At 39.5% G+C, this 27,052-nt stretch overlaps 1 protein-coding gene across 8 annotated transcripts; it reads right to left on the reverse strand.

The window, feature by feature from the left end:
• Positions 1-802: 802 nt before the first annotated feature.
• On the reverse strand, positions 803-6,405 carry LOC115151839 (DET1 homolog). 8 transcript variants are annotated; one of them, XM_029696122.1, is made up of 8 exons: positions 6,230-6,405; positions 5,553-5,597; positions 4,325-4,390; positions 3,238-4,017; positions 2,779-3,132; positions 2,243-2,433; positions 1,835-2,026; positions 803-1,334 (listed from the first exon to the last, which is right to left on the reverse strand). In XM_029696122.1, exons 4-8 carry the CDS (start codon positions 3,964-3,966, stop codon positions 1,145-1,147), a joined length of 1,656 nt encoding a protein of 551 aa, XP_029551982.1. In that variant the 5' UTR covers positions 3,967-4,017; positions 4,325-4,390; positions 5,553-5,597; positions 6,230-6,405; the 3' UTR covers positions 803-1,144. The 8 variants fall into 8 exon arrangements, with proteins under 8 accessions (XP_029551982.1, XP_029551979.1, XP_029551978.1 ...); XM_029696119.1 differs by having other exon boundaries at positions 3,238-4,028; XM_029696118.1 differs by lacking the exon at positions 5,553-5,597 and having other exon boundaries at positions 3,238-4,028.
• Positions 6,406-27,052: the final 20,647 nt, after the last annotated feature.

Raw genomic sequence — 27,052 nt, forward strand, 5'->3', positions numbered from 1 at the left:
CTGTGAAAACATGATCGCCATAGCATTTTGTTCTTCATTCCTTTCTCTTTTCGGTTCCGTTTTGCTGCAGTATCATTATGTCTGAGTTAAATGAGAAAGGTGATGTACACAGGCATCTTCCCACTCACACACCCACAGAAAGCTCCAGTTGGATCACACTTCTCGTTCCACTCCTCAGCTGAGACTTTTCACTCCACATTTCCTACAGGCAGAGGCTCATGCATTGGATAATCCCAAGAAAGCATCCATCTCAGAATTATTATTTTTTTAAATCAGTAATGCGAGCAAGATATCTTAGGTCAAATTCATACGTCGGGGAAATTACTAGCATGAATGTACACTCCAAATGGTGCTGACAGCAACCTGAAATAAAGCAGCAAAAAAACTGTACCTACAAATGTAATTTGTTCTTGCTAATAACATCTGCTCAACTGTAAATAACATTAAACGCTCATGTATTCCAAAATATGGCTACAGCCATGAGTGCATTACAGTAGTGCCGTCCTCATGAAAGTCTTCATACTTGACTTTTGTCTGTGGTGATCGGGTCAACAAGGAATCGGTATTTTCAAATAACATTAAAGGTAATTTCCTGTATAACTTACCCACATAATGTATTTAATTTATAATACAGTATGAGCTAGGTTAGTCACATATAGTAGCTAATTTGTGTAAGTGGTATGAATGCAACCATTATCTGCTAAATGGGAAAAGAGGAAAATAAATGATATTGGTCTAAAGCTTCTTTAACATGAGCAAAAAGGGGACAATCAGGTTTTAATAACTAAGTCCACTAAGCAAAGCATATTACAGATTGCCTTTATTCTAGTAAAATATTCATAAAAGAATCACAATCAATATTTAAATAATTTTATTGAAATATAAAACAAATGTAAAAAGCCTAAATAAAAATACATAGAATAAAATGTGACCAAAAAAAATACATTTTGAGAGCCAGCCAAAAACATCTTTGGTCCCTGCAAGGAATCCATCCCCAAGCTCCCAATTTCAACTTCAAGTGGTTCCGCCCACAGTCCAGTCTTATTTTGTTCCTCACACTAGGGGGAGAAAAAGGCAGAATGACCGCTTTTTGCTCTACACAGTACAATGACAAGTTCTCCAGGTCTAGTCCACTGCTTTCCTCTCATACACAGACATGACGCATGTGGAAATTCACCACATACTCAGCGTTGGTCCTCTGTACTGAGATGGCGAACGGCTCAAAGGGGTGGAATGTGAACGCCACCAGCCGCCGGACAGCATGGTTAATGGGCCGGCCCAGGAGGCCTGCCTGGATCTTGAACTTCAGCAAGCCAGAGTCCCGAGCGTAAAACCTGCAGTTAACAAGAAAAGTATTTTCAAATGCAAGTTTGAAATGAAAGAGGGTATCTAGGAACACACAGTAACATCCAAATGGTTGTCCTATAACGTTATATTAGTTATTGTAGTTTCATTTCCTAACAATAAATGTAATACTTTCAATAACAAGAGAGCTTACAGTTACCATAAAATGTTGATTAAACAGTCTCCAACAAGTCCCTGCCTTTTATAATGGCCAGGCATCATTTACACATTTTAGCTAATAAATGGCGGTCTCTAATAAACACCGGGTCAAGAAAAGTTGAATTATGCATTCATGCTCCAGTGGAATCTAACAGAATCTCTATCTCGTTCTGAATGATTGATGTCTCTAACAGACTTCGGGGCAGCTCCACAGTTGAAGAAAATAAACACCCCTTTATTATTTATTACATGTAATTGTTACATAAAGCAAAAATGTTTGTTGTGCCCTACAGAAAAACGTTAGAAATCAGCATTATCTAGCCAATGTTACCTGATGGGGTGGTCTCCACATGTTTTGGGCCGTTCCATCACAGATACCCACTTGTCGTCGTAGCTGAAGAGAGAAAGATCGAGGTAGGGGCTGCTGCTGTAGGACTGAGCACTAATGGGCAGCTGTCCCAGCAGTCTCCTCACAGCCTCAGTGTGACCGCCATACTTTGCATTCACGATGGTGTCTTTGAACCTGACCAGGAAGGAGCATAAGCAGAAAGATTTCTGAATCACTTAACTTAAAAATTCTAAGGAATACTGTGAAATTCTCAGAACTCTACTAAACACTGTTTTAAGAGTCTAATTTCTGTAAATTGGTTCAATTTATTGGCCTTTGGATTGGGCCACACTGTATGGATTTATTTTCATGTTAGCCCTGCGGTGAGCCTTCCCCCCCAGTCACCAATACCTTCTTTGGACCTGCCGTGCAAAGTTGTTGCTGGAGGCAGAGCAAGGGAACTGAACAGCTTCACTGTGGAGCGTGGCGTTCCGGAACAGGTCACAGAAGTTCTCAAACAGCTCCAGCAGTTTGTCAGAGGTGTTCTCAAAGACTGCCATCACCTCTGTGCTCACCATGTTGTACACTACAAAGAACGAGGGCTGAGAGAAGAGCAGACAGATATGAAGTCAGAAATAAAGATGATATGCAATAATGCCACAGCAGCAAACAATCATATGAAATAGGCCTATAGTTAATGTTTGAGACAAAATCAATATTTCAAATCAGAAGTTTTCTGAGCAATAAGCTGAAATGAGCCTGAATCTACAGTATTAATTCCCCAGTCTCTTTATGTAGAGTACAGAAAAACTAAATCAAATAACAGTATCTAATCAACTGCAGATTGGATTTACAGATAGCACTTTCAGAAGTGCATACTTGAATGATTTGCACACTAACAAGGCCTTATTACAGAAACTTAATTAGGGCAGAGGGGGTAGGTGTACCTGAGAGGGGTCAGTGACTCGCAGGGTGACCACGTCCTCACTGGTATATTTGATGAAGAGGTGGTGCTCATCTAGTAGCTGCATCTTCCACATCCTCAGCTGTCTCAGCTGGTCAAAGAACTGGAAGAAGCGTCGCTTGGCGGTGGCGCTGCCGTCCTGCTCAGCCCGTCTCCACAGGTAGACCAGTAGTCTGTGCTTCAGGGAGTTGATGGTCTTCTCCTTGTAGAGGCGGGAGAAGCCTGGCTGGCCCTCGGCCCGGGCCTCAGTGTACACTGCAGACAGAGTGAGGAGGTCGTCTTCGTAGCAGAACCGACCAATGGTTCGCACGTCCAGGAACGTCCCCTCTGATGTCACCTACCGGATGAAAGCAAAAGGTTTGTAAAAACGTTAATTACATTTGATAATCTTACTTCCAGGTAGGCATAGGGTTCAGATGATGATGCAGGCTGAGATATATACCTGAAAGACATGGATTGTCTGCTGCTGAACAGAAAGAACAGCCAGTATGTTACGGTAGAGGTAGAGTCCCTGGTTGTGCGAGAGGATGATCTTGTCACACTTGAAGGACCTGGTGTCACAAAGCCGGCCAGTGTGCAGGTCAATGATGTGCAGTGAGTAGTCCTCCAGAGGAGAGCGGGGGTTGGGAGTCACAGACTCGTTGTTGCGGTACACCTCAAAGAAGTGTGGAGAGGGCTCCTCTGGCACATAGACCGCTGAGCCCACGATCACATAGCGACAGTCATCAGTGAACAGGCTGCACTCTCGGTTCAGGTGCTCTCCATTGGAGGCCACATTAGTGACGTGCAGTAATGAAAAAAAGCGTTCAAAGAGGCGGCCGCGGATGTTGAGGGAGCGCTGGTCGTTGCCATTGGCCAGGGTCTCCCCATTCTGCCCCAGCAGCAGATCCTCAGCCGCCTGGCAGCCCTGGTACTCATAGATCTCCAGGGAGGTCTGGTCAGAGGAGAAGGCTATGAAGCAGCGTCCATCTGGGGAGAACTTGCGGAGGAAGCAGGGAGGCTTCTCTACGTTGACCACAGTGAAGTTGGGGAAAAGGTTCTGGTGGAAGCAGCGCACGCGGTACCAGTGGGCTCCAGCCCGCCCAGAGAAGATCCGCCGCCGCTCCAGTCGATGGACTACATTCTGGTTCTGGATGCGCCTGGGTTTTAGGGTTGGGGAATCATCTTCCATGGTTTGATTGTTGCCAGCTCCCACTTACTGGTAGCTACATCACAAATCTCTCTGTATAGCAACTGGTAAAAGAGGTAATACAAACAACGATTAAATCCGTTTACAATTCATTTGAAAATGCAACAAGCTTATCAGAAGATTCATATATCACAGCCCAAGGTACATTCACTCCCATTTGGTGGGTGTGGCCTGATGAAAATGGGTGTGTTAATTTGAAAACGCAAAACTCGTGCAGCACACACTATACACGATCTGCCTTTCGGCCACCATAATCACACCGTTCTTCAACTGGTTGTTCAATACAGTACTGTTTCCGTTGAATTAAACATTGAACACTGTTCTTTAGTACAGAACGCACCTTGTTCACAGACACTTCCGCACAGTGTTTGAAAACATGCGCAATAGAGCTCGCCAGCTTGTAGTCCTAAAAAACAGAAATAAGTTACCTCTGGTTCATCAGCCATTCCTAAGTGGAAAATAAATCAGGAAATAATGGGGTTTTGGGATAAACGATTAAAATAAGGCCTGAGGTTGACTTGGCTTAGGAGATCTTATATGTTTTGTTCTATGAGATAATATTCAGTTAACATGACCTTTATGAATTATGAAGCCTTTGTGCTTGCATTTGATTTGATAACATTGCATTTCGGTGGCTCCCGAGAGGTGCAGCGGTCTAAGGCACTGCATCGATTTCAGGCTGTATCACAACCGGCCATGATTGGGAGTCCCATAGAGTGGCGTACAATTGGCCGAGCGCGTCGTCCGAGTCTGGCCGGGTTAGGCTGTCAATGTAAATAAGATTTTGTTCTTAACTGACTTGCCTAGTTAAAAAAGGTTTAAAAAATAAAATACCAAAATTCTTCACCATTCACAAAAAGTGACATAAGCTGAAGATTATCTCAAAGAACAAAAGGTCTAAGATCTCCTAAGCCTTTTTTTAAATTATTATTAACAACATATCAATACAGGAAGTACATGTGGGAACACAAGTATATATAAATAATATACAATGGACAATTGGGCTAGGGGGTACAATATCACATTACACAAGGACCTTAAGGGACATACATAGAATTATAATTCTAACAGCTTTTGTTAGTAGAGTATTTAATTGTCTTAAAATACAGTTCCATTTATTTTTGTAAGGTAAGAAAATGTGGTGTTCCGTTTGTAAATTTACATTTGTGAATATGAAATTTGGCCAAAAGAATAATTAAATTATTGACATAAATGTTTCAGCTTATTTCTATCGTAGGTAAAGAATCCAAGCAGTACATCTCTCCACAATAGTGTAAGATCTTCATAAATGTGTTCAATTATATATCTACTGATTTCTTGCCACAGTTTCCTGACATGAATACAATGCCAAAAAAGATGCAACACTGTTTCTGGGAGGTCATTACAAAAGGAACAATTTGAGTTGATGTTTTCCTTAAACTTGTTCATATAGTGGTTGGCAGGATAATATTTATGAATCATTTTAAAGGAAACTTCCTTAATTTAGTTAACAAGTAGGTATGTGTGTGGCAACATCCAATCTTTTTCCCAACAGATCTTATTGGAATGGATTTGTGTTTACAACATACCTTATTACCGACGTTTATCCCCCAAAAACATGGCGGAGTTAGTGCCTACAAAAAAAATCCATTACTATTGTTCTCTATGGGCTATACGCAATTAGCCTGTGTAGTGAGTCGATGGGGTACAGCTTCGACCGGAAGTAACTTTTCGTAGCAGGTTAAGAGAGCAATTTAGCTAACCCAAACTCTTTTCTTAGCCTCAGTCTGCAGTTAATTTACCTAACCTGCTAAGTAAATTATCCTAGCCTGTTACGAAAAAGTCACTTCCGGTCGTAGCTGTATTCCACCTAATCAGAACCATTCATTAACTTGGCGACGGGTTAGTAGGTCATTATTTCGTTTTACAGAATAACCACAGGAAAAAAAGTGTGGCTCCCATTTCCATTCATACTTACTAGCTAACTACCAAGCTAGCCCTGAAAAATAGCAGCTAGCTAGCGTTCCATCTTAAGTCACGAGCTTCCCGAAACGAAGCTGAATATTATTTAATTTTGGGCCAGACAGTAACAGATGCAGCAACATACACCAACAACAGAAATACATTGTCAAGCCGGTATGCTAACGTTAGCTAGCTAGCTTGCTACTAGTACTAGCCCAGACAGAAGAAGGCTGAGTTATAAATATCTTTGGACTGACTGTGCAGTCACAAAAATAAACAAATGCGGGAATAACGTTTAACTTACAGGCTTGAGGCTAGCGTCTTGAGGACAGGCAATAAAAAAACGATTGTATGGCAAGCTTGGAACATGAAGTTCTGCACATACGACATAAGTGAGTCGTGATTTCTCAACACTGTTCAATGTTGTTAGTATAAGTTAGCTAGCTAATAGAGCCGTCAGCAAAGACGCATCCTCTTCCGTGGAACCATTCCTCACAGCGCCACCGTAAACTCAGGTTGAAAAGAGTATCGCATCACGTACACCACATTTGATCAAAGACAGACTGGTAGTAAGCCTACACTGCAATGACACAGCAATTGCCTGGGGCATAGACCCCGTGATTTCTTGGGGCCCTAATAGTGTTTTTTCTACTTGAAATGAATTTGAATATAATTACTTTAAATATGTGGTCAGGATGAAACCCTAAGAGAGAAACATGAAGTGATTAAATGAGAAAACCTCCACTTGCATATAGCTGACAAATTCGGTTTAGGATTTTTCCTGGCCATGTGACCTGATCAGAGTTTTTCTTGGTCATAGCACACTACTGGCCCTGCTAATAGGTCTAATCAACTGAGACTATCACAAAGTAGTGTATGGAGAGATATGGGTCTTAATGATTAAATGTTCTACACAATCCCAAAATGGATCTTGGTCTTAAGACTCAAAAATTGCACAGAAAAAGCGGAAGGAAGACCAACTGAAGAAAGCCTTCATGCTTGGCCTTGATAATGGCTCTATGTGCAATTATCCCTGACGAACCTGTCTTGCAGATTACAAGTCGTAATTTCCAGTAATAGCATGCGGTGAATACGGAAAGGTAGTGCTAAAAACAGTGGCAAGAACATAAAATGGTCTAATTTTCAATGTACTGTAGATTTTACCATGTAATGCAATGTAAGCCTTCTGTGGTATTTTTTTTAAATAGCCAATAATAATACCTGGTGCTCTGTTACTCAGAGGGGATGTGTGTAGCACATAAATAACTTATTCAGGAAGAGTATCCTCTCCCACACTTTTTCTTTTGAGTTTTTGTATATAAGCGCATTCATTTCTAATACTGTATGTCTCATACTGTTTTCACCTCAGCTTTTAGCAGCTGTTTGCAAAGTATGATTTGGATTGAGAAAAGGCTATGGCAGAAGGGCTATTCAAACACTTTTGGGCTATTCTTTCTGGAGGAATAGAGGGATAGAGCCTAGATCAATTGGCTTCCTCCATATGCTCCACAGACACATGGAGGCTGTAATTATGAGCGGACTGGGATAAGGACGAGAGACCTCAAGGGACCATTTCAGCTAATGGAAAATAAACACACAGTGCCTTCAGAAAGTATTCATACCCCTTGACTTATTACACATTTTGTTTAACAGCCTGAATTCAAAATTATAAAGTGAAAAAATGTTTTTAGAAATGTTTGCACATTTATTGAAATTGAAATACATAAATATCTCATTTACATAAGTATTCACACCCCTGAGTCAATGCATGTTAGAATCACCTTTGGCAGCGATTATATCTGTGAGTCTTTCTGGGTAAGTCTCTAAGAGCTTTGCACACCTGGACAGTGGTGGAAAAACTGCCCAATTGTAATACTTGAGTAAAAGTAAAGATACATTAATAGTAAAGATAAAAGTGAAAGTGAAAGTCACCCAGTAAAATACAACTTGAGTAAAAGTCTAAAAGTATTTGGTTTTAAATATACTTTATTTTCAAAAGTAAATGTAATTGCTAAAATATCAAAAGAAACAGAATAAATCATTTCAAATTCATATATTAAGCAAACCAGACGGCACCATTTTCTTGTTTTTTTTTCATTTACGGATAGCCAGGGGCACACTCTAACAATCAGATATCATTTACATGTGTGTTTAGTGAGTCCGCCAGATCAGAGGCAGTCAGGATGACCAGGGATAAGTGCTTGAATTGGACGATTTTTCTGTCCTGCTAAGCATTCAAAATGTAACCACTACGTTTGGGTGTCAGAGAAAATGTATGGAGTAAAAAGTACATTATTTTCTTTAGGAATGTAGTGTAAAAGTAGTCAAAAATATAAATAGTACAGTAAAATACAGATAAAGTACTTACACAACTGCACCTGGATTGTACAATAGTTGCATATTCTTCAAAAAAATCTTCAAGTTCTGTCAAGTTGGTTGTTGATCATTGCCAGAAAGCAGTTTTCAAGTCTTGCCATAGATTTTCAATCAAAACTGTAACTAGACCACTCAGGAACATTCAATGCCATCTTGGTAAGAAACTCCAGTGTATATTTGGCTTTGTGTTTTAAGTTATTGTCCTGCTGAAATGCAAATTTCTCTCCCAGTGTCTGTTGGAAAGCAGACTGAAACAGGTTTTTCTCTAGGATTTTGCCTGTGCTTAGCTCTATTCTATTTATCTTTATCCTAAAAAACTCCATAGTCCTTGCCGATGACATGCATACCCATAACATGATGCAGCCACCACTATGCTTGAAAATATGAATAGTGGTACTCAGTGATGTGTTGTGTTGGATTTGCCCTAAACATAAGACATTGAATTCAGGACATTTCTTTGCGGTTTTACATTAGTATCTTATTGCAAACATGATGTTTTGGATTATTTTAATTCCCTACAGTCTTTTCACTGTGACATTTAGGTTAATATTGTGGAGTAACTACAATATTGTTGATCAATCCTCAGTTTTATCCTTTCAAAGTCATTCAACTCTGTAACTGTTTTAAAGTCCCCATTGGCCTCAAGGTGAAATCCCTGAGCAGTTTCCTTCCCCTCCTGCAACTGAGTTAGGAAGGACACCTGTGTCTTTGTGGTGATTGGGTGTATTGATACACCATCCAAAGTGTAATTAATAACTTCATCATGCTCAAAGGGATATACAATGACTACCCATCTACCAATAAGTGACATTCGTTGTGGTTGAATCTGTGTTTGAAATTCACTTCTCGACTGAGGGACCTAAGTCGGAAGTTTACATACACCTCAGCCAAATACATTTAAACTCAGTTTTTCACAATTCCTGACATTTAATCCTAGTAAGAATTCCCTGTCTTAGGTCAGTTAGGATCACCACTTTATTTTAAGAATGTGAAATGTCAGAATAATAGTAGAGAGAAAGATTTATTTCAGCTTTTATTTCTTTCATCACATTCCCAGTGGGTCAGAAGTTTACATACACTCAATTAGTGTTTGGTAGCATTGCCTTTAAATTGCTTAACTTGGGTCAAACGTTTTGGATAGCCTTCCACAAGCTTCCCACAATAAGTTGGTTGAATGTTGGCCCATTCTTCCTGACAGAGCTGGTGTAACTGAGTCAGGTTTGTAGGCCTCCTTGCTTGCATACGCTTTTTCAGTTCTGCCTACAAATGTTCTGTAGGATTGAGGTCAGGGCTTTGTGATGGCCACTCCAATACCTTGACTTTGTTGTCCTTAAGCCATTTTGCCACAACTTTGGAAGTATGCTTGGGGTCATTGTCCATTTGGAAGACCCATTTGCGACCAAGCTTTAACTTCCTGACTGATGACTTGAGATGTTTCTTCAATATATTCACATCATTTTCCTCCCTCATGATGCCATCTATTTTGTGAAGTGCACCAGTCCCTCCTGCAGCAAAGCACCCCACAACATGATGCTGCCACCCCCGTGCTTCACGGTTGGGATGGTGTTCTTCGGCTTGCAAGCCTCCCCTTTTTTCCTCCAAACATAACGATGGTCATTATGGCCAAACAGTTCTATTTTTATTTCATCAGACCAGAGGACATTTCTCCAAAAAGTATGATCTTTGTCCCCATGTGCAGTTGCAAACCGTAGTCTGGCTTTTTTTATGGCGGTTTTGGAGCAGTGGCTTCTTCCTTGCTGAGTGGCCTTTCAGGTTATGTCGATATTGGACTCGTTTTACTGTGGATATAGCCACTTTTGTACCTGTTTCCTCCAGCATCTTCACAAGGTCCTTTGCTGTTGTTCTGGGATTGATTTGCACTTTTTGCACCAAAGTACGTTAATCTCTAGAAGACAGAACGCATCTCCTTCTTGAGCGGTATGACGGCTGCGTGGTCCCAAGGTGTTTATGCTTGCGTACTATTGTTTGTACAGATGAACGCGGTACCTTCAGGCATTTGGAAATTGCTCCCAAGGATGAACCAGACTTGTGGAGGTCTACAATTATTTTTCTGAGGTCTTGGCTGATTTCTTTTGTTTTTCCCATGATGTCACGCAAAGAGGCAGTGAGTTTGAAGGTAGGCCTTGAAATACATCCACAGGTACATCTCCAATTGACTCAATTAGCCTTTCAGAAGCTTCTGAAGCCATGACATCATTTTCTGGAATTTTCCAAGCTGTTTAAAGGCACAGTCAACTTAGTGTATGTAAACTTCTGACCCACTGGAATTGTGATACAGTGAATTATAAGTGAAATTATCTGTCTGTAAACAATTGTTGGAAAAATTACTTGTGTCATGCACAAAGTAGATGTCCTAACCGACTTGCCAAAACTATAGTTTGTTAAAAATAAATTTGTGGAGTGGTTGAAAAACAAGTTTTAATAACTCCAACCTAAGTGTATGTAAACTTCTGACTTCAACTGTATCTGTATGTATGGGGTACAGAGATGAGGTAGTCATTCAAAAATCATGTTGAACACTATTATTGCACACAGAATGAGTCCATGCAACTTATTATGTGACTTGATAAGCACATGTTTACTCCTGAAATTATTTGGGCTTGTCACGTTCTGACCAGTAAAAGGGGTTATTTGTTATTGTAGTTTGGTTAGGACGTGGCAGGGGTGTGTTTGTTTTGTGTTGTCTGGGTTTTTTGGGTATTGTTCTATGTTTTGTATTTCCATGTTCGTATTTCTAGTATTTGTATTTATATGTTAGTTTTGGGAACGACCTCCAATTAGAAGCAGCTGGTTGTCGTTGCTTCTAATTGGAGGCTATATTTAGATGGGTTTATTTTCTCTTGTGTTTGTGGGTGATTGTTCCATGTATAGGCAAGGTTAACTTACAGGACTGGCGTGCGGGTTCTTGTTTTGTTTCAGTGTTCACGTATGAATAAAAATATAAGTATGGACACTTACCACGCTGCGTATTGGTCCGATATTTCTTACTCTTCATCAGAAGACGGATCGCATGACAGGGCTTGCCATAACAAAGGGGTTGAATACTTATTGACTCAAGACATTTCAGCTTTACATTTTTTATGAATTCGTAAACATTTTGAAAAACATTATCGGGTATTTTGTGTTGGCCAGTGACACGAAATCTCAATTTAATCAAATTTAAATTCAGGCTGTAACACAACAAAATGTGGAAAAAGTCAAGGGTGTGAATACTTTCTGAAGCCACTGTATTTAAAATAAGTGTAGACCTGTAGAAACATAGTAGGCTAGTTGGAATATGACATGTATAGTTAATAATTATACATTTATTGTGTCGATTATTCGCTCATAATATTTTTGTAAATTTCCTCTTAATGTTGAAATAGCAGTTTGAAAAGGTTGCTCTTAGTACAAAAAAACAGGCAGAAATACATTGTTTCACCATTTTTGTATGTCTATTTTACTAAAGGGTTGTATTTGACATTTTGGAAATGCTTTTAACTTTCCAAGACACACTAAATACGCATGCATTTTAGAATGCTTTCCGGCTATCTCTACCCATCTGAACCTTTCAAGTCTTTGTGAGTGAAGTAAATTTACGATTTTCTGAGAAGTAACGGCATCCTCACAAGTCCATTTCAATGCATCAACTTTTAAGAGTTTCACATTCAAAGAACTGAAGTCAAAAGAATGTTACAAACTAGGGTACATCTGTTACTTGGCATGAACACAGCCAATCAGTTTGAATAGTGCAACTCTCATCTAAATTAATCAACAAAAACAAGCTATCCTTCTCTTCATTTCCTAGGAGATCACTACTTGATTTTCAGAGGAAGACAATTGGATGTGTATCACCACTGAAAGATCATCAATCATTTAGAATGTAATGGAAAGCCTGCATAATTTGCTTAATGTAACAGTTTGGTGTCTGGATAGTCGATAGTATTCATTGTTTCATGATATAATGTACAGTATTTTATTATTTTGGATACAGTTATAAAATACTTATAATGAAATGGAATTCCAAATGTAATTTGAATGTGATCACATTTCCATTACATTTTAATATTCCTGAATGTAATTTCCTTCTTACAATAACCTACTTACAAAAATACTTTCAGAACCTGTGGCTTCTATTTAACATTTTGTGTTTGATTATTGCATGAAACTGCATCACAGGACATATGTCTATATCTGAATGTTTTTCAGAACTCCATTTCCAGGCTGAACATAGTGTTTAGCCCCCCAAATGTCCCTTCTCTTGTATAATGGGGAACCTTACTGCTCAACATTCCACATTTTAAATTTTCTTCAAGTATGGGATGATTTTAAATGCGGTTTAACACAGTAATCTCTCAATTCTGAATTAATGACAAAGTAAAGATGGTGAGAAGGAACACAGCAGTCAAGGATGTAGTCATGCCACTTACTTGTTGGCCCATTTACATGTGTGTTCATGAGTAGTGCCATGTGTTTGCTCGTATGATTCATGCTATTATATCAAACATGAAACTCTTCAGAGTGCTATTATATACAGTTAGAAGACTTTCCTGTTTTTCCTTATAGTACTGATTACTTCTTCCTCTTTTTAAGCTTTTACGAAGCACATAAGGGCTGTGCAGTGAAGATAACAACAGAACAATGACATTGCTTTTCTAGGGGCACCTTCTTCTAGCAAGGTCAGTGGAGATGGATGAGAAGTTGGGGAAAGAAATTATTAGCCATTTTTCAAAAACCCTTAAAAGGAGGCAGTGAGGTCAAACACTAGCGCCTGGGCTCTGGCTGAATTACCCTTTTTACCTCTCCAGGAGAAAGCTAAGGGGGCCTCAGTGGGGGACGTAACCGTTGCGCATGTCTGTGCCGCAACTTCTCTGTCGATGTAGAGGGTGGCAATTTCTGCCATTCTGAATACGGTTGAGAGAAGAGTGATGGGCACTTTTCTATTATTACTGCTCTGCTGAGTGTATAAGACGCATTAGTGCAAAAGAAACTTGTCCATCTATTGCAGAACACTCTAACTCTGACCCCAGCAATGGTTTGATGTGACTATCCTGTTTGTTTGCACTCTATCCCTTTTCTGATGTTTATGTCATGGTTTAAAATTCCCCCTGTCTAAAAGTATAGCAGTAGGCCCTGGGTAGAAACCCTGCTTTGTCAGAAAAAGGATCCCTTGTTTGTAAGTATTAACCCGGGGAGAGGTCATTATCTGATGAGCACAGTTACCTAGAAAAGAGATGCCTTGTGCCAGGTGTTCAGGGATTCTTGGTGGGTCAGGGGTATGGATGAACAGATGCTCCGTCTCAATGAACACAATTCATTACTTATAGGCTGCTAAGGCAAACAAGGAATTGTTCTGCGCATGTTTGCATAACCCTGATATGGACATGTGTTAGTGCAACTTTTGAACTTGGCTGCTCTTTAGCGATATGTAACCAAACTCTTATCAGTTGTGCTGTAGCCCTGTACAGCTGATAAAAACCATTAGCTGAGGCTAACCCTTTCTGAATAAAGACAACACCCCAACAACACTTAATTGACCCCTAGGGCTTTCTAAGTCTCCAAATGTGATGGGAGACTGGTTATCCATGCCGTGTGAAGACATTTCAATGTATATTAAAACCATACAGTTGTTGTTAAATTGTGTTGTATTCTCATTTCATTGTGCGCATACCAGTCATCCTGCAACCACACAGTGATATACACTGAGTATACCAAACATTCGGAACACTTTCCTAATATTGAGTGGCACCAGTTCTTGAGACAAACCGGTGCGCCTGGCACCTACTACCATACCCTGTTCAAAGGCACTGAAATATTTTGTCTTGCCCATTCGTCCTCTATATGGCACACATATTCATGTCTCAATTGTCTCAAGGCTTAGAAATCCTTCTTAAACCTGTCTCCTCCCCTTAATTTACACTGATTGAAGTGGATTTAACAAGTGACATCAATAAGGGATCATAGCTTTCACCTGGATTCCCCTGGTCTGTCTATGTCATGGAAAGTGTTCTTAATGTTCTGTATATTCACTGTATATCTAGAATATTGGTTGTTATATTACATTATGTAAGTGGCATACACATTCCACTCAGAATGATATGACCTTGTAGCTACAGTATAAGAGAAAACCACAAACACTAGTGTCTAATGGTCTATTGAATAAAGACAAAACACTACAGATAGTCACAGATGAAGAGGTATTTCTCCACTATCCCTATATAACTGCTCAGAGACATGAAGATGTCATTGTTCGGTAGCCCTGTAAAATGACCCAGACTTCTGAATCAGACAGTATAGAGCCATTGTGAGCTTTCAGTGGTGTCTCAAACACACATCAGAGTAAAAAACTATCTTTACTTTCATCTCTAAAGAAACATTTGTCAAGATGCAGAAGAACACACATATAGGCAAAACACACCCCCATGGATAAATACACCACACACAGACACACTTGCACACACAGACACACACGCACACATGGAGATACAAATATAATGAATCAAACATTTAAAAGAATCATGTTTAGTCTGGGAGGACAACACTAAAGTTCTCAGCACAATGGGGTTGCACATTTGTGTCTGAAAATACACTCGTGCAGCTTTTTCTTCAAAATCATGGAAATGTACAATTGCAGACTGTGCTTTTTGCAGCTGTCATCTGCTAAGTGCGTAAAATCCATTTTAAAGTAAAATCTAACATAATTTTCCAATTTATTTGTTAAGCATTGACAGCAATTTAGTCCCTCTTATTATTGCAGTGAAGGAAGTGGTGCTGACTGGGAGAGGCTCTTTTTATGAAGGATTCGGACTCAAAAAGAGACATTGATTGGGGGAATGGGGGATTATGCTTGGTGGTCTAAACAAAATGCATTCAAAGAAGCAAATTGCATGCTAAATAAGTAGATGAGCATTGTTCAAAAATGTTTAATTGTTATTTTTTCTCTTGCAGCTTTTGTATTTAAAGTACAGACAGTTTCAATGTTGTATTTTCTAGGTAATTGAATCACTGTCGCTGGTGACATGAAAATTAGAATAGTCACGAGTATTGAGATGCATGAAAGAAACCTCAAATACAATAGATAATGCATACAAACTGTCGGTGTATCCTATTTCCCTATGTTGCTATAATAATAGGGGCTAGATTTACTCTGTTCTTTCCATGTGTTTATATAAGGCTACATGTATAAACCATTTCCTAACTGAATGTGACATTTGCCCATATGCTTGCACATATAGTTGACATGTATTCACACCACTGAGGTTGTAAACGTTAGGTCTATGGGTCATTGTGATCATGGTGTCATTCAAATTTGACCATTCTCTCCAATAAGAATCTCATGCAAATGAACAGAACAATGTTATAGAAAAAACTATTCTAAGAGACATGTATAGCCTAGTGTAGGTCTAGCCTGCTGATAAGGTCAGAATTTTTACAACTAAAGCTACTGGCTACCATTTATTATCTCATTCTAAAATACATCCTCTATAGGACTTTTGTTGTGAAAGATGAGTTTTTATGTCTCTCCTTCGTAAGGTGACGTCACGCTCATGAAATTGACAGGCCACCTGTGGGGACGAATCGGGATTTAAATGGATATGCCCATCATAAAAACTGTAGGTTGTGTTACTGCACATGGCAGAAAGATGCACTGTCAATACTTTCGATTCCAGTTCCAGAGGCGGCGCAGACAGCATCTGCAAGGTAGGCTATCTCTGATTTCTGATCGACTCTTGTTGTTTTATGTTTGCTGAATGATAGAATGATAAAATAATGAATGAGGTATGGATGTAATGAAACACAAATATATAAGGAGGGTAGTGTGTTTTCTCTTGACTATAAATCGTGTTTTGCAAAACCGCCTGAAACAAGCCACATCTGATTGACAAAGAACTAAGCATTGCTACAATTATAAACCTGATTCTCGAGAAGGCAAGTTGGCAAATTGAGACTTGAGAGGTGGAGCTGAAATGCAAAGAAAGGAGATTAAATGCATGCCAATATGTGGGTCACATCGCGGGCGTATGTATGTGACTCTATTGAGTTGAACATTTGATTATTTCACAAATGTGACTTTTCATATTGATTCACTTGTTCATACTCTTGTACCACACTTTCAGATATATACGTGGGACGAGTGGTCAGACCGCAATAGCTCATGTCGGGAGGGATGCTGATCATATCAACAGGTAGAACCCAGCGTGCACAACTTGTTGGAATTATTTCTGAGGGTGTCTATAACATAAACTGTTCCTGTAGATTCGTAATGTTCCTGTGATAGCCTATATCATCAGTGAAATCTAAGCTTTACATTTTCGCATGAGCAGTGAGTAATGTGAACAATAACCTATTGTAAGATTTGTAGTAGGCTATGATAGCCTACATATGTCCGTTAACCTCCCCATTACAAATATTATGATTTATTCGACTATAAAAACAGAAGAAGATCAGAGAAAATCTGCACTTTGTTACTGTGTAATAGCCTCTAAGCAAAGTTCAATGTGACATTTTTCTGGTTTCTTTCCGGCAGTTAGAAGAAGAAGACCGAAGGCTTGCGAAAAGGTTATATTGATTATAGGAAAGACCCCTGCAAAGAAAGATAATGTCCCTGTCGTTGTGTTTACATAATGGCTATAATTAGATTTGAAGAGCTCTTTATTACAGTTATCCCAGACAAATCCACATCAGCCAGTTGGCTATGTCACTGTTTCACTGTTATGGTAGCCTACAATACTTTTGTTTAAGGGTGACTGGCGAATTGGATGGGTGAAATAAGACAACGTTTATCTTTCTATTTGTAGGCCTACTTTAGACTAATATGGGAACATGCTCCCGTGCAGCTTCGACCATAAGCAACAGTCATTTCAGTTTGATGGTTTAAATAATGACTAATTCTCAATTTTTGAATTGAATAATTATTTTACTATAATGTCATGCAACACGTAGTTGTGAACTCGTTTTGCAGCCTTGTAATAGTAATGACCATAGCCAAGTAGTAAGCTATGTTGGTGATGACCTCTGGAACCATATAGAAATACGATGTTTTTAAAATACCATAAGAAGTTAATTACTTTATACTGGTCAACCTTGGAAATCAAGCAAATATAAAAACTTACTCACATTTCTAGAACAAATATAACACAAAAATCACGTGCTTTACTATTCAGCGTGAGGTGACTTGTTAAAAACCTGTTCGCTAAACATTTCAGCACCACCGGGTGGCCAGCTCCAATGTCGTGTAATAGGCTGTGCAGGACACGTTCCGGCTCAAGTCAAATCATTTTCATCACCGCTGTTTAGTCCAAATAATCAGGGGCATTTTAGTCGAATGGAAGATTTATTTTGAACAACAAGCATAATCAAATGTTACCATTCACCTGTTAGGCCTACATGTTTTATGATACTGACTAGGCTACAGTGTACGTCCTAATTATAACTGATAGTCTTAGAACGTTTTATAAAAATACTTCATATTTAGAGACGCTCCTTATATCTTATATATTATATCTACGATCTGTGCAATGTAGCCTTATTACAACTCTCACATACTTCTGCGCTGTGTCTATGCTGAACAGGCTGGCTGGCAGGTTGTTTGTGAAACATCATGATTACACATTTACATGGAGAAACTCTCCCCATTATGGTGCCACAAATGGTGTGCTACATATGCAGTCTGTACCCAGGCAAGAAAATTATTTACAGCAGGTGTTCAAACAAGACCGTTTGTGCATTGATCCAATTAATGCAATTAGATGCAGCTTGGTTATGACTTAACAATGTCCAACTAGTGCATGCAGGGATAAAGGAGTAGTATGCCCTGAGAAGAGTGTTGACTCATTAGCAGTAGCTATCTCTAGGGGGAAACAGCTGTCTGAATTCACTGATGTGTGAACCCAACACATGCCTTAAATAAAATAAAACCTCACCTATAAACACATCCAGGCATTATCATTATCTGTTTCAACGGATTGTTTGAGACTGTAGGCTTTTGTCTTTACGGCAAACAAATGCATTTCATATCAAATTAAGCCAGTTGGATTGTACAATAGCAACCATCTTCTGTTTGATAAAGACACCCAGCGGGGTAAGTGCGTATTTACCAAATCCCTTTCTGTTGGCACCCTCAGATAGCTAGCTGCTTTCTGTGTAACACATTTTACCTCTAATTTGGATTTATAATGTTTATAAAGTGGGACCATTGTTGACTTCCCTTTGTGGAATGATTGGCCATCATGTCCATTGTACTTTAAAGGAATAATAAATAATATTCTTAAATAATCTTTGTGTAACCAGTAATATTGACATCTTCAGACAGGAGCTCACCATGCAGTGGTGTTTTATCCCTCTTGGCAGCTAAAGAGGGCAATCTGCTGTTTTAAGGAGTACCTCCACACGAAACCTCCCCTCCACCTCCCCTTTTTGAGGCTTTTGAAGAAAAAGAAAGAATGAATAGCACTGTAGGGACATTTTATTGACATCAAAACATGGCAGAATCTGTGTAAAGCGGGAGCCATTTGTCGCTGTATTTGAAGTGCAATCACAATCAGCACGCATTGGCAGTGACAATGCTGTTCCTCCCTGCCCCCTCCAGCGATCCCCCATGGAGCAGCAGGGAGACTGAGACCACTGTTTGATCTGGCCTTTTTACTGGCGTCTGAAGGATGAACGCTCTGCTCCACACAACACAAAATGATCCAGGGTGAGAGAGAGCTTCCAAAATCTTCTCTCCGCCCAATGGCAAAATTTGTACAATTACAGGAAATGAACTCAAAAACGTTTATGTTTTCTCTCCTCCGTCAAAATTTTGCGTAGGGCCCCCAAAAGGCTGTAAGCATGTTTGTCTAAGGTGTTTTGCATATAAATTATTTAACCTAACACAAAGTGACATTTAAAGTGCCATGCTTATGCTGGTAAATGTGTGTCATGGATTGACATTGCTTTTGTTTCTTTCTGAAGACAATTCTGAGACAGATCTTAAGGGTGCTGGCTGACATGGCCTGTTTTTCTCCAACAGAGTGATTGTTTATGAAATTGTAAAATTGAAATTAATTGCACCTGTATGTCACTCTGGATAAGATTACTCAAATTGCTCAAATGTAAATGAGCCTGGAAGTGAGTTAGAGAAACATTTTCTTTGCAGAAAGACACATATTGTAATATTTGCATGTTGATATGTATGTACAATATGTGCATACGTGTGGATACAGCTTTGTCTCAGAAATAGGGTTGCAAAGGGACGGTATATTACTGGAAACTTTTTAAGTTTACTAGTAAATTACCAGAATTTTGGTATCTTTCAAGGATTTTATGTAGTTTATCACAAGACATCTAGTGGCCCTTTTGGGTACTTCAGATTATCACAGGCGTCTGTAATTATCTCTGGCCCTCTGTGTGGCCTTATCACATGTAAAATATCTGAAATAATTAAATAATATTCTTTAAAAATAGAATGAAAAAGCTGTAAAAGGTTATCCTAAATATAAACCATCAACTTAGTGAATACCATTGGTGTTTCAAAAACATATATATATTTTTAACACTTTTATTTATTTTACTATGTCAATATGTATTTGTTGTCGATGTTTTGGTGCCAAACTGGTGGCAGATGTGATGAAAAGTCAATAGTTGGAAGAGTTGCAGAGTTCATTGAAAATAATTTAATTGTTAAATAGATGCTTTTTCATTAGTTAGGCTATTTTCTCTTGAACAATATGGTAAATCTACTAGAAACTCATGGACAATATGGACACAGATATATATAAAAAAAATAATACTTTATATAAAACATTGTTTTAAAAGTTATTCAAGTGTAAATAACCAAATTTATGATAGATTGCCATATATTTTCTGTTAGTTACCAAAATTACTGAAGATTCTTGTAGCTCCAAAATGCTCCAAAATGTTCATATTGTTAGAATTAAACAATATAATTACAAACAAGAATTTCAGTTCTGGGTCTATCACTATATTGCATAACATGTCTACCTGTCAAAACATTTCTAATATTTTCTAAATGTGAATCGATTGAACAATTCAATTCCCACTTATCTTTCAAGGTCTCGGTTATGTGTGTGACGTGACATGCAAAGCATTGCATTTTCTGCCACTGGTGAATTGTAAGGAAATTCATCAAAATATCTGTATGTGGCAATGTAGTTTTTCTGACACCTCTATTTGTCAGAGAGTTTCTGCGGATGATTAGCGTACCTCTGCACGAAGCGTTTAAACCGAGCCCATCCACTGGAACTGTATTTAACCTCCATTTTGCTTTGGTTGCTTTGGTTATCCCACCTTCCAGGAATGTTCCTAAAGATCTACCAGGTGTTATCCTACACATGCTTCCTCTCTCTGGTTGCCATGAACCTTTGTTCAGAGTGGTATACAGGTGCACAACCCGGTTGGAGAAGCTGGCTGGAATACAAAAAGCCTTACAGTGTCCTGGTGTATTGACTTGAACTGCACATCAATCCAAAAGGCATCCGTAGTGCAGTCAGAGGGAGGTTGGGGAGATTGGGGGATGGGGGCCGAGGTAGGCCATGATGGAGGATGTGCAATCTCAGAACGAAGGCAGGGACTCAACATCAGAGGTGAGCCCAGCGAGGGGCCTTAAGTCACAAAGCCTGCCAGGCACACACCTCTCCTCCAGACAGAGCTCTCCCACCGCTCCAGCATGCAGCCACAGGAAAGCCCCATAGCATGGGGTCACTGAACTCTCCCAATGCAATCCTTTTACCCATGAGTGGTGATCACAGCCATGATCACATGCTGCTGACCCATTGGTTTTGACAGAACACAATAGTGTTCAGTGTTCTGTCACTCTATCCATTCTAGCCCTACGCTTCCTTTGTCATTTTTAGTAGCAATCATTTTGTGAAACTCCCTCAAAAATAGGCGACAATTGTGTTGATGATATCAGTAAGTCTAGAAGGGAGAAACACAGCTGTTGTAACCTACTATTCCCAGTTTGCCCAATGAGCTTGATGTAATTTTAAAACCATGGTTGACATTAAACATACCCAGTTGACATTTCAACATACTGCTTTTATATTGTATTCAGTTGTACCCATTGTGGGAACAATGATTAGATTTCAGAGTAGTGGCCAGGAGGACTTATGATCTCTATATGTGGCATTTTACAGTGCATAGAACATTGGATGAATTGATTTGGCACCACTGGGGACAGACATCAGTTCAACGTCTAGTTTTGATGATTACAATTTGGTTGAGGTGTCAACTAATGTGAATTTAACTTAAAATCAACGAAAAAATTCACCATGTCATTGGATTTACGTTGATGACTCCAATCAGTTTTCCATGTTGATTCAAAGTCATAACATTAAAAACAGTTGAAATTACATGGAAACAATGTTGATTGATGCAGTTTTTGCCCAGTGGGATGCTTCTCAGGTTTTGCCTGGGTGCCTGTATTTTTCTACTTTAGCCACTTTGTTGCTGCTTTGGTTAAAAAACAATATTGTCAATGGATATTGACTTGAAACCACCTCTGACCTTAAAAGACAGAGTAAATATTTGGAGTAAACACACAGTGCAGTTTTCTTTTATCTGTGATTGATTGAATTGGGATCATAGCTTTTTACATTTCTCATGAGGAATCCATGCTGAAAGCAGGTAGAGTGCATCTATCTGTACAGCATCTAAAACGCAAATGGCCTGTCAGAGTATGAAATATGGTGCACTAGGCTTCGGTAAAGACACATGCTTACAGTATTTGAGAGATTTTTTTGTCACTTTGACAGATGCAGAGGAGAGCAGAACACATTTCCCACCCCCACATCCTTCCAATTTCAGCAATGAAAAAATGAAAGCCCATTTCCCACAGGGCTCCTAGGAAAGAGCATGCTCAGGTAATTAAGTGGAGTACGCTCAGCCCCTTGTCAAGGCAATTAGAACAAATCATATACTCTTACTAGCTCTAATTACAGTAGATGTCTGTCCGCCTCTCCTGGCCGCCTCATTCTCCCCATAGCATGTTGACAACAATAGCAATTATGCCATGTACCATTACATGTAACTTCTGTCGTCAAAATAGATGTTGCTTGTTGGGGCTTACTGCAAATTTGTCTTACAAGAGAAGGGGGAAATACATTGATTCATTTAAAATCAATAATAATTTATTTAAAATCAAGATGTAACCAAAAGGATTTGGAATTGTCTGTGCCAAAATCTGTTGCACTGTGACCGTATTTCTTTCTTTAATACTACATTTTGCCCTGGTTGATTCCATTTGTATGATGATGCACACAATTCAAGTGTTTCACTGGAGCTAATTAATGTCAATTGCAGGCCATGGACAATGTCCATCCTAAGCCTATGTCTGCAGTACAGTGCATGGCAGTTGATATGATAGTCTTAACCCATAACGGATGGCCCAGATGTCCATGCCGTGCAGTAACCCCATCCGGCCCTGCTTACATCCCCCAGTGACCATCCTAGTTAGCCCTGCTAACACAGAATCAATGAGGCAGGGCTGGAAAGAATAGGAGGAAGTCACCCCTGTGCCTCTAAGTAGCACACTTAACTCTGTTCAGTCAGTGCCTTGGGAGAGATGTTCGACTCAACTAATACATTTAAGGGGTGAATAAACAGCCATTTAAGGTGCATGGGCCATCCTCTCTGAAAGGACAGGGTCATTTGATGAGAAAATAATAGAATTAGACATTGAGGGCATGGACGTGTGAGCCATCTTAAGGTTTATGGATGGGCTCTCAGGGGATTTATTGAGTTACATGGATCATCATTTGTTCACACTGTGTCGAACAGGAATATTCGTTTTTTTTTTTTTTTTTTTTTTTTTTTACAGTACCCCTAACCTTTTTTTAACCATGGTGCTTACTGAAATGTACTGTAAGGATCAGTGTATAACATTCGACCTGCATGTTAGTCTTACAATCTCTATTACCATAACACTAGCAAGGTTTCCATCCAATTGGCGACAGATTTTCATTAGAATATCCTAAAATCCGCATGTTTCCACCAAACTGAATTGTAGAGGATAAAATCAGTGCACACAACATTTATTTTTTCTCTTAAGTTTTCATGTACCAAATAAAAATCTTATGATCAATGTGTTTCCATCGCGTTTTCAACTCTACGGATAGTTTTGCCACAAAAACTGTTGCGTTAAATAGCAAATGTGACTAATCTGGGTCTTGGCCTGTGCGCTTTAGCCAAAAGCTTGCAGATACAGTGCGAGTAGGCTCTGCGGGTAAATTAGTCTACAATACATGATGAGATTCATACTGTGCACTTTCACTACCATGTGAAGTTCATCATAACTTATTTCATCTGTAGCCTAATAAACTGCATGGTTTCCCAAGTTGTAGTGGGAGAAGCACACACCATGTCATCACGTGACACCAAGTTTACTTCGACATGATGGTTAATTATCGATTATCAATACATTTTATCAACACCAAAAGATCACACCATGTCGAAAGAACAAATCTTCTGTCTGCAGTTATACAATTGTACTGAAACATCCTGTTTCCATCACAGCTGTAGTGATTTTTTGTTATATACGGTATGACTTTACTCGCATAAAACTGTGGATGGAAACGTGGTTATTGTCTTCATTTTTTCCCCCTTATTTTTTATTTTTTCTTGACTCAGGATTTGCACCAAATGTTTACATGTTTATCCTCAGTTGTACTACACCTGTAGCAGGCTTATCAAACCAGTAGGGGTTTTAAGGCCAAAGGCACATCTTTGTTGGGTTTTGAGTCTTGTCCTCAGGCTCTATCTATTTGTTTGCCACTTGGCCTCCAGAGAAAAGCCCTTTACATCCATTGCTTTTCCCTCTGCTCAGACAGATGAACATGATAACAGATTAGCCGATTGAGAAGCCAATTAAACAAATGATCTGTGTACTGCTGCCCAGCATGGTCTGCTACTACATGTCTGTGCTCACAGTTATAGAGTCTGAAAGATTTATTTGCTCAACGTAGGAAGCAAAATCTACATTTAACTGTAGCTGTAGAATCCCAATCAGATCTTTATCAAATGAAAAATTATGTCAAGCCAATGATTGAATTATTCGATAATACATGTACGGTATTATAATATCTTATACATTTGGGCATTAGTCCTATATTGGGATGTATAGTCTGTAAAAGTTTTTTTTCACTGAATTATATTTAGCAGACTGGCAGGGACACCGTAATTGAACGTTAGTCCTAATTCAACAAGCACAGGAGCAGAATGTAATGCTGCTCCACTCCAGTTGGCTGGCCATAGAGCTCCTTTCTGCACACTGTCTCATCATTCTAATTGTAAAGAATGAAAGGCGTCCATCCTCAACTGGAGAGCATAATTTAACTTGCTTTAATAATACATTACTATTCAATACAGAGCCTATTATTCTCAGCCAGGACTCCTGAGTGGAGATATAAAAGAACTGCATTTTCACCTCCCCTTTTTCCCGGGAACCTTGAGTAAATGTATAAGTGCATGCAGAGACAGGTTCTGCCACTTAGAGAAAGAGTCGGTAGTAACGTTATTCATGCGAAACAGCGATGCCCATTATATCCAAGATAGTTTTTAATGGGGAAAACCATAGTTAATGCGAGCTAATTTCCCTCGTTCAGTGTCTTAAAGTAATGCATAACCTCTGTTCTGTTCTGTAACTCGGTAGCAGTGAGCAGCTAAAGCCACTAATAAAGCTCTCCTTCTGAGCCTAGCATCGGCCTGTCACTCTCTCTTCAATGCCATACCCAGTTCAATGCTGCCCAATTGTTGCCTTCTTTTTGTGCGTGTTAAGCCAAGCAGTGCCTTATATAAAATTTATGGGCAATGTAACTTTAACTGCGAAGGTTCCACCACCTCAAACAGCCTGTCAATCTTGTCATTGTTACAGCAGGCAGGTGGTTTTTATAGGGTTATTGTAAGTGAGAAATAAAAAATAGTTTGTTATAAAAGTCGTCTATATTGTTCTTAAAAAGAGTCTTTATCAATTTCAAAAACATTTCATTGTTTTTTAGTTTTAAGAAGGAAACAAGGCATTGGCTTTACTGTCTTCCGTTTTAAAGACTCAGTGGTGAATAAAAAGTTATTGGAGACTGAGAAGAGAGTGGTAAGTAGTGAGAAGTTGTAGGCATGTGCAGAATGAATATGGACAGACAGAGGTTCTCCATAAAAAACTAGCATGAGATTGAACCTGTTTGGTTTTGTTAAGATTTGATAGGGTTCTGGACCCCATGCACCTAGAACAAATCTGAAAGTCCCAAAGCCTTCCAGTGTGAGTGAGATGCATTGAGGTCCATGAGGCCTCTCCAGTAAGAAAAGCAAAGCATCCACTGGGTTATTTCATCCTCTTCAAATTTCAACAGCCTTTGTTGAGCTCACTAAATGGTCTCGGAGTGTGTGTGTGTCCATGTGTGATCATGTGTCTGTGTGTGTGTGTGTGGGGGGGGGGGGGGGGGGGGGGGATTAGTGTGTGTGTGCGTGCGTGCGTGCGTGCAAAGGGCTGTGGCGGTCATGGAATTTTGGACGACAGTTATTGGTCAAATGACCGCGTTCACCGTTATAATCGTTTGAATAGCAAAAATAAATATATAAATAAAAGACGCACCTTTTCTTCTCTCCTTCGCCCCTGACTGCATGTGCTTCTACTGCTGTAGGGAGGGGGTATTGCCTAGGCAACCAAGGACTCGTTAGCTACAACACTTTGCCTGCGTTCAATACGGAAAAACAACGCAATGTTCAATTAAATGGAAACAGTGCTGTTCTGAAAGGCCAGTTGAAACACGGGAGGGGTTGGATTGTGGGTTCAAAATGCACCACTGCCCTTTAAATACGTCACTCATTGCTTCAAGCCACAACCCGCCACACCCACCAAACAGAGCAAACGTACCTCAGTCTTTTCAAGAACATTGACGAGCGTGTAGTTCAGTACAAGCTGTTACGCAGTGTAGCAAACGTTTAATCGAACTGAACGCACCCCTTGCTTGTTTTAGCAAGGAGCAATAAAGTTTCATCACGTTGTAAAGAGTCCATGTTACCGCGGAAACTGACTCAACCGTGTGAATGTCCGGATGTCCCGTCTTCAGTCAGCTGTGTGTTCCACACACACAGACAGGCAAACTGGTTATGACAGTTATTTTATTTTCATGGCGGTCTTCATCCATTATACGTAATTGTACCTGCCCTATGGGAACGTACCCAGGACACAGTACCACTCTCCTTCTGTGCTCGTAATGAATCATAATCAGACCCTGTGTTGCTGCTATTCCAGTCTAGTTCACCTTTTACATATGAGGATAAGTAGAGGAGCCAGCCAGGGACAGACAGACAGACAGGGACAGACAGTGATCAACAGCTTGCTGAGGTCTCTGTTCTGCTATCTCCATAATCACTAATTTCCATGTACTCATCAATTCATTAGCTGCCTGATGGAAGGCCAGGCCTGTGCTCCTCTTTTATGACACCTTCTGTCACATTGTTAGACATTACACCACTTAGATGTAACTGAATAACTGGCTTTAAAACAAGAATGCTAGAATCAACAGTGTTAAGTATCCTACAAGTACAATTGTGGGAAATGAGGCATTTCTTTCCTTTTTCTTTTCCATCAGCCACAAGGAGAAGTGAGACATTGTCTGAACGCCTTGTGCTGTGGGTACACACACCACCAAAATAAATTAACACATTCATGAGATTATGCTAACGCAGAACACACTAATATAAAAATGATTCAAGAGTGTGAATGGTAAGACATAAGCTGCTATTTCCTTACATT

The sequence above is a fragment of the Salmo trutta genome, chromosome 17 (genome assembly GCF_901001165.1).
Source record: "Salmo trutta chromosome 17, fSalTru1.1, whole genome shotgun sequence".
In the NCBI taxonomy this organism is placed as follows: domain Eukaryota; kingdom Metazoa; phylum Chordata; class Actinopteri; order Salmoniformes; family Salmonidae; genus Salmo; species Salmo trutta.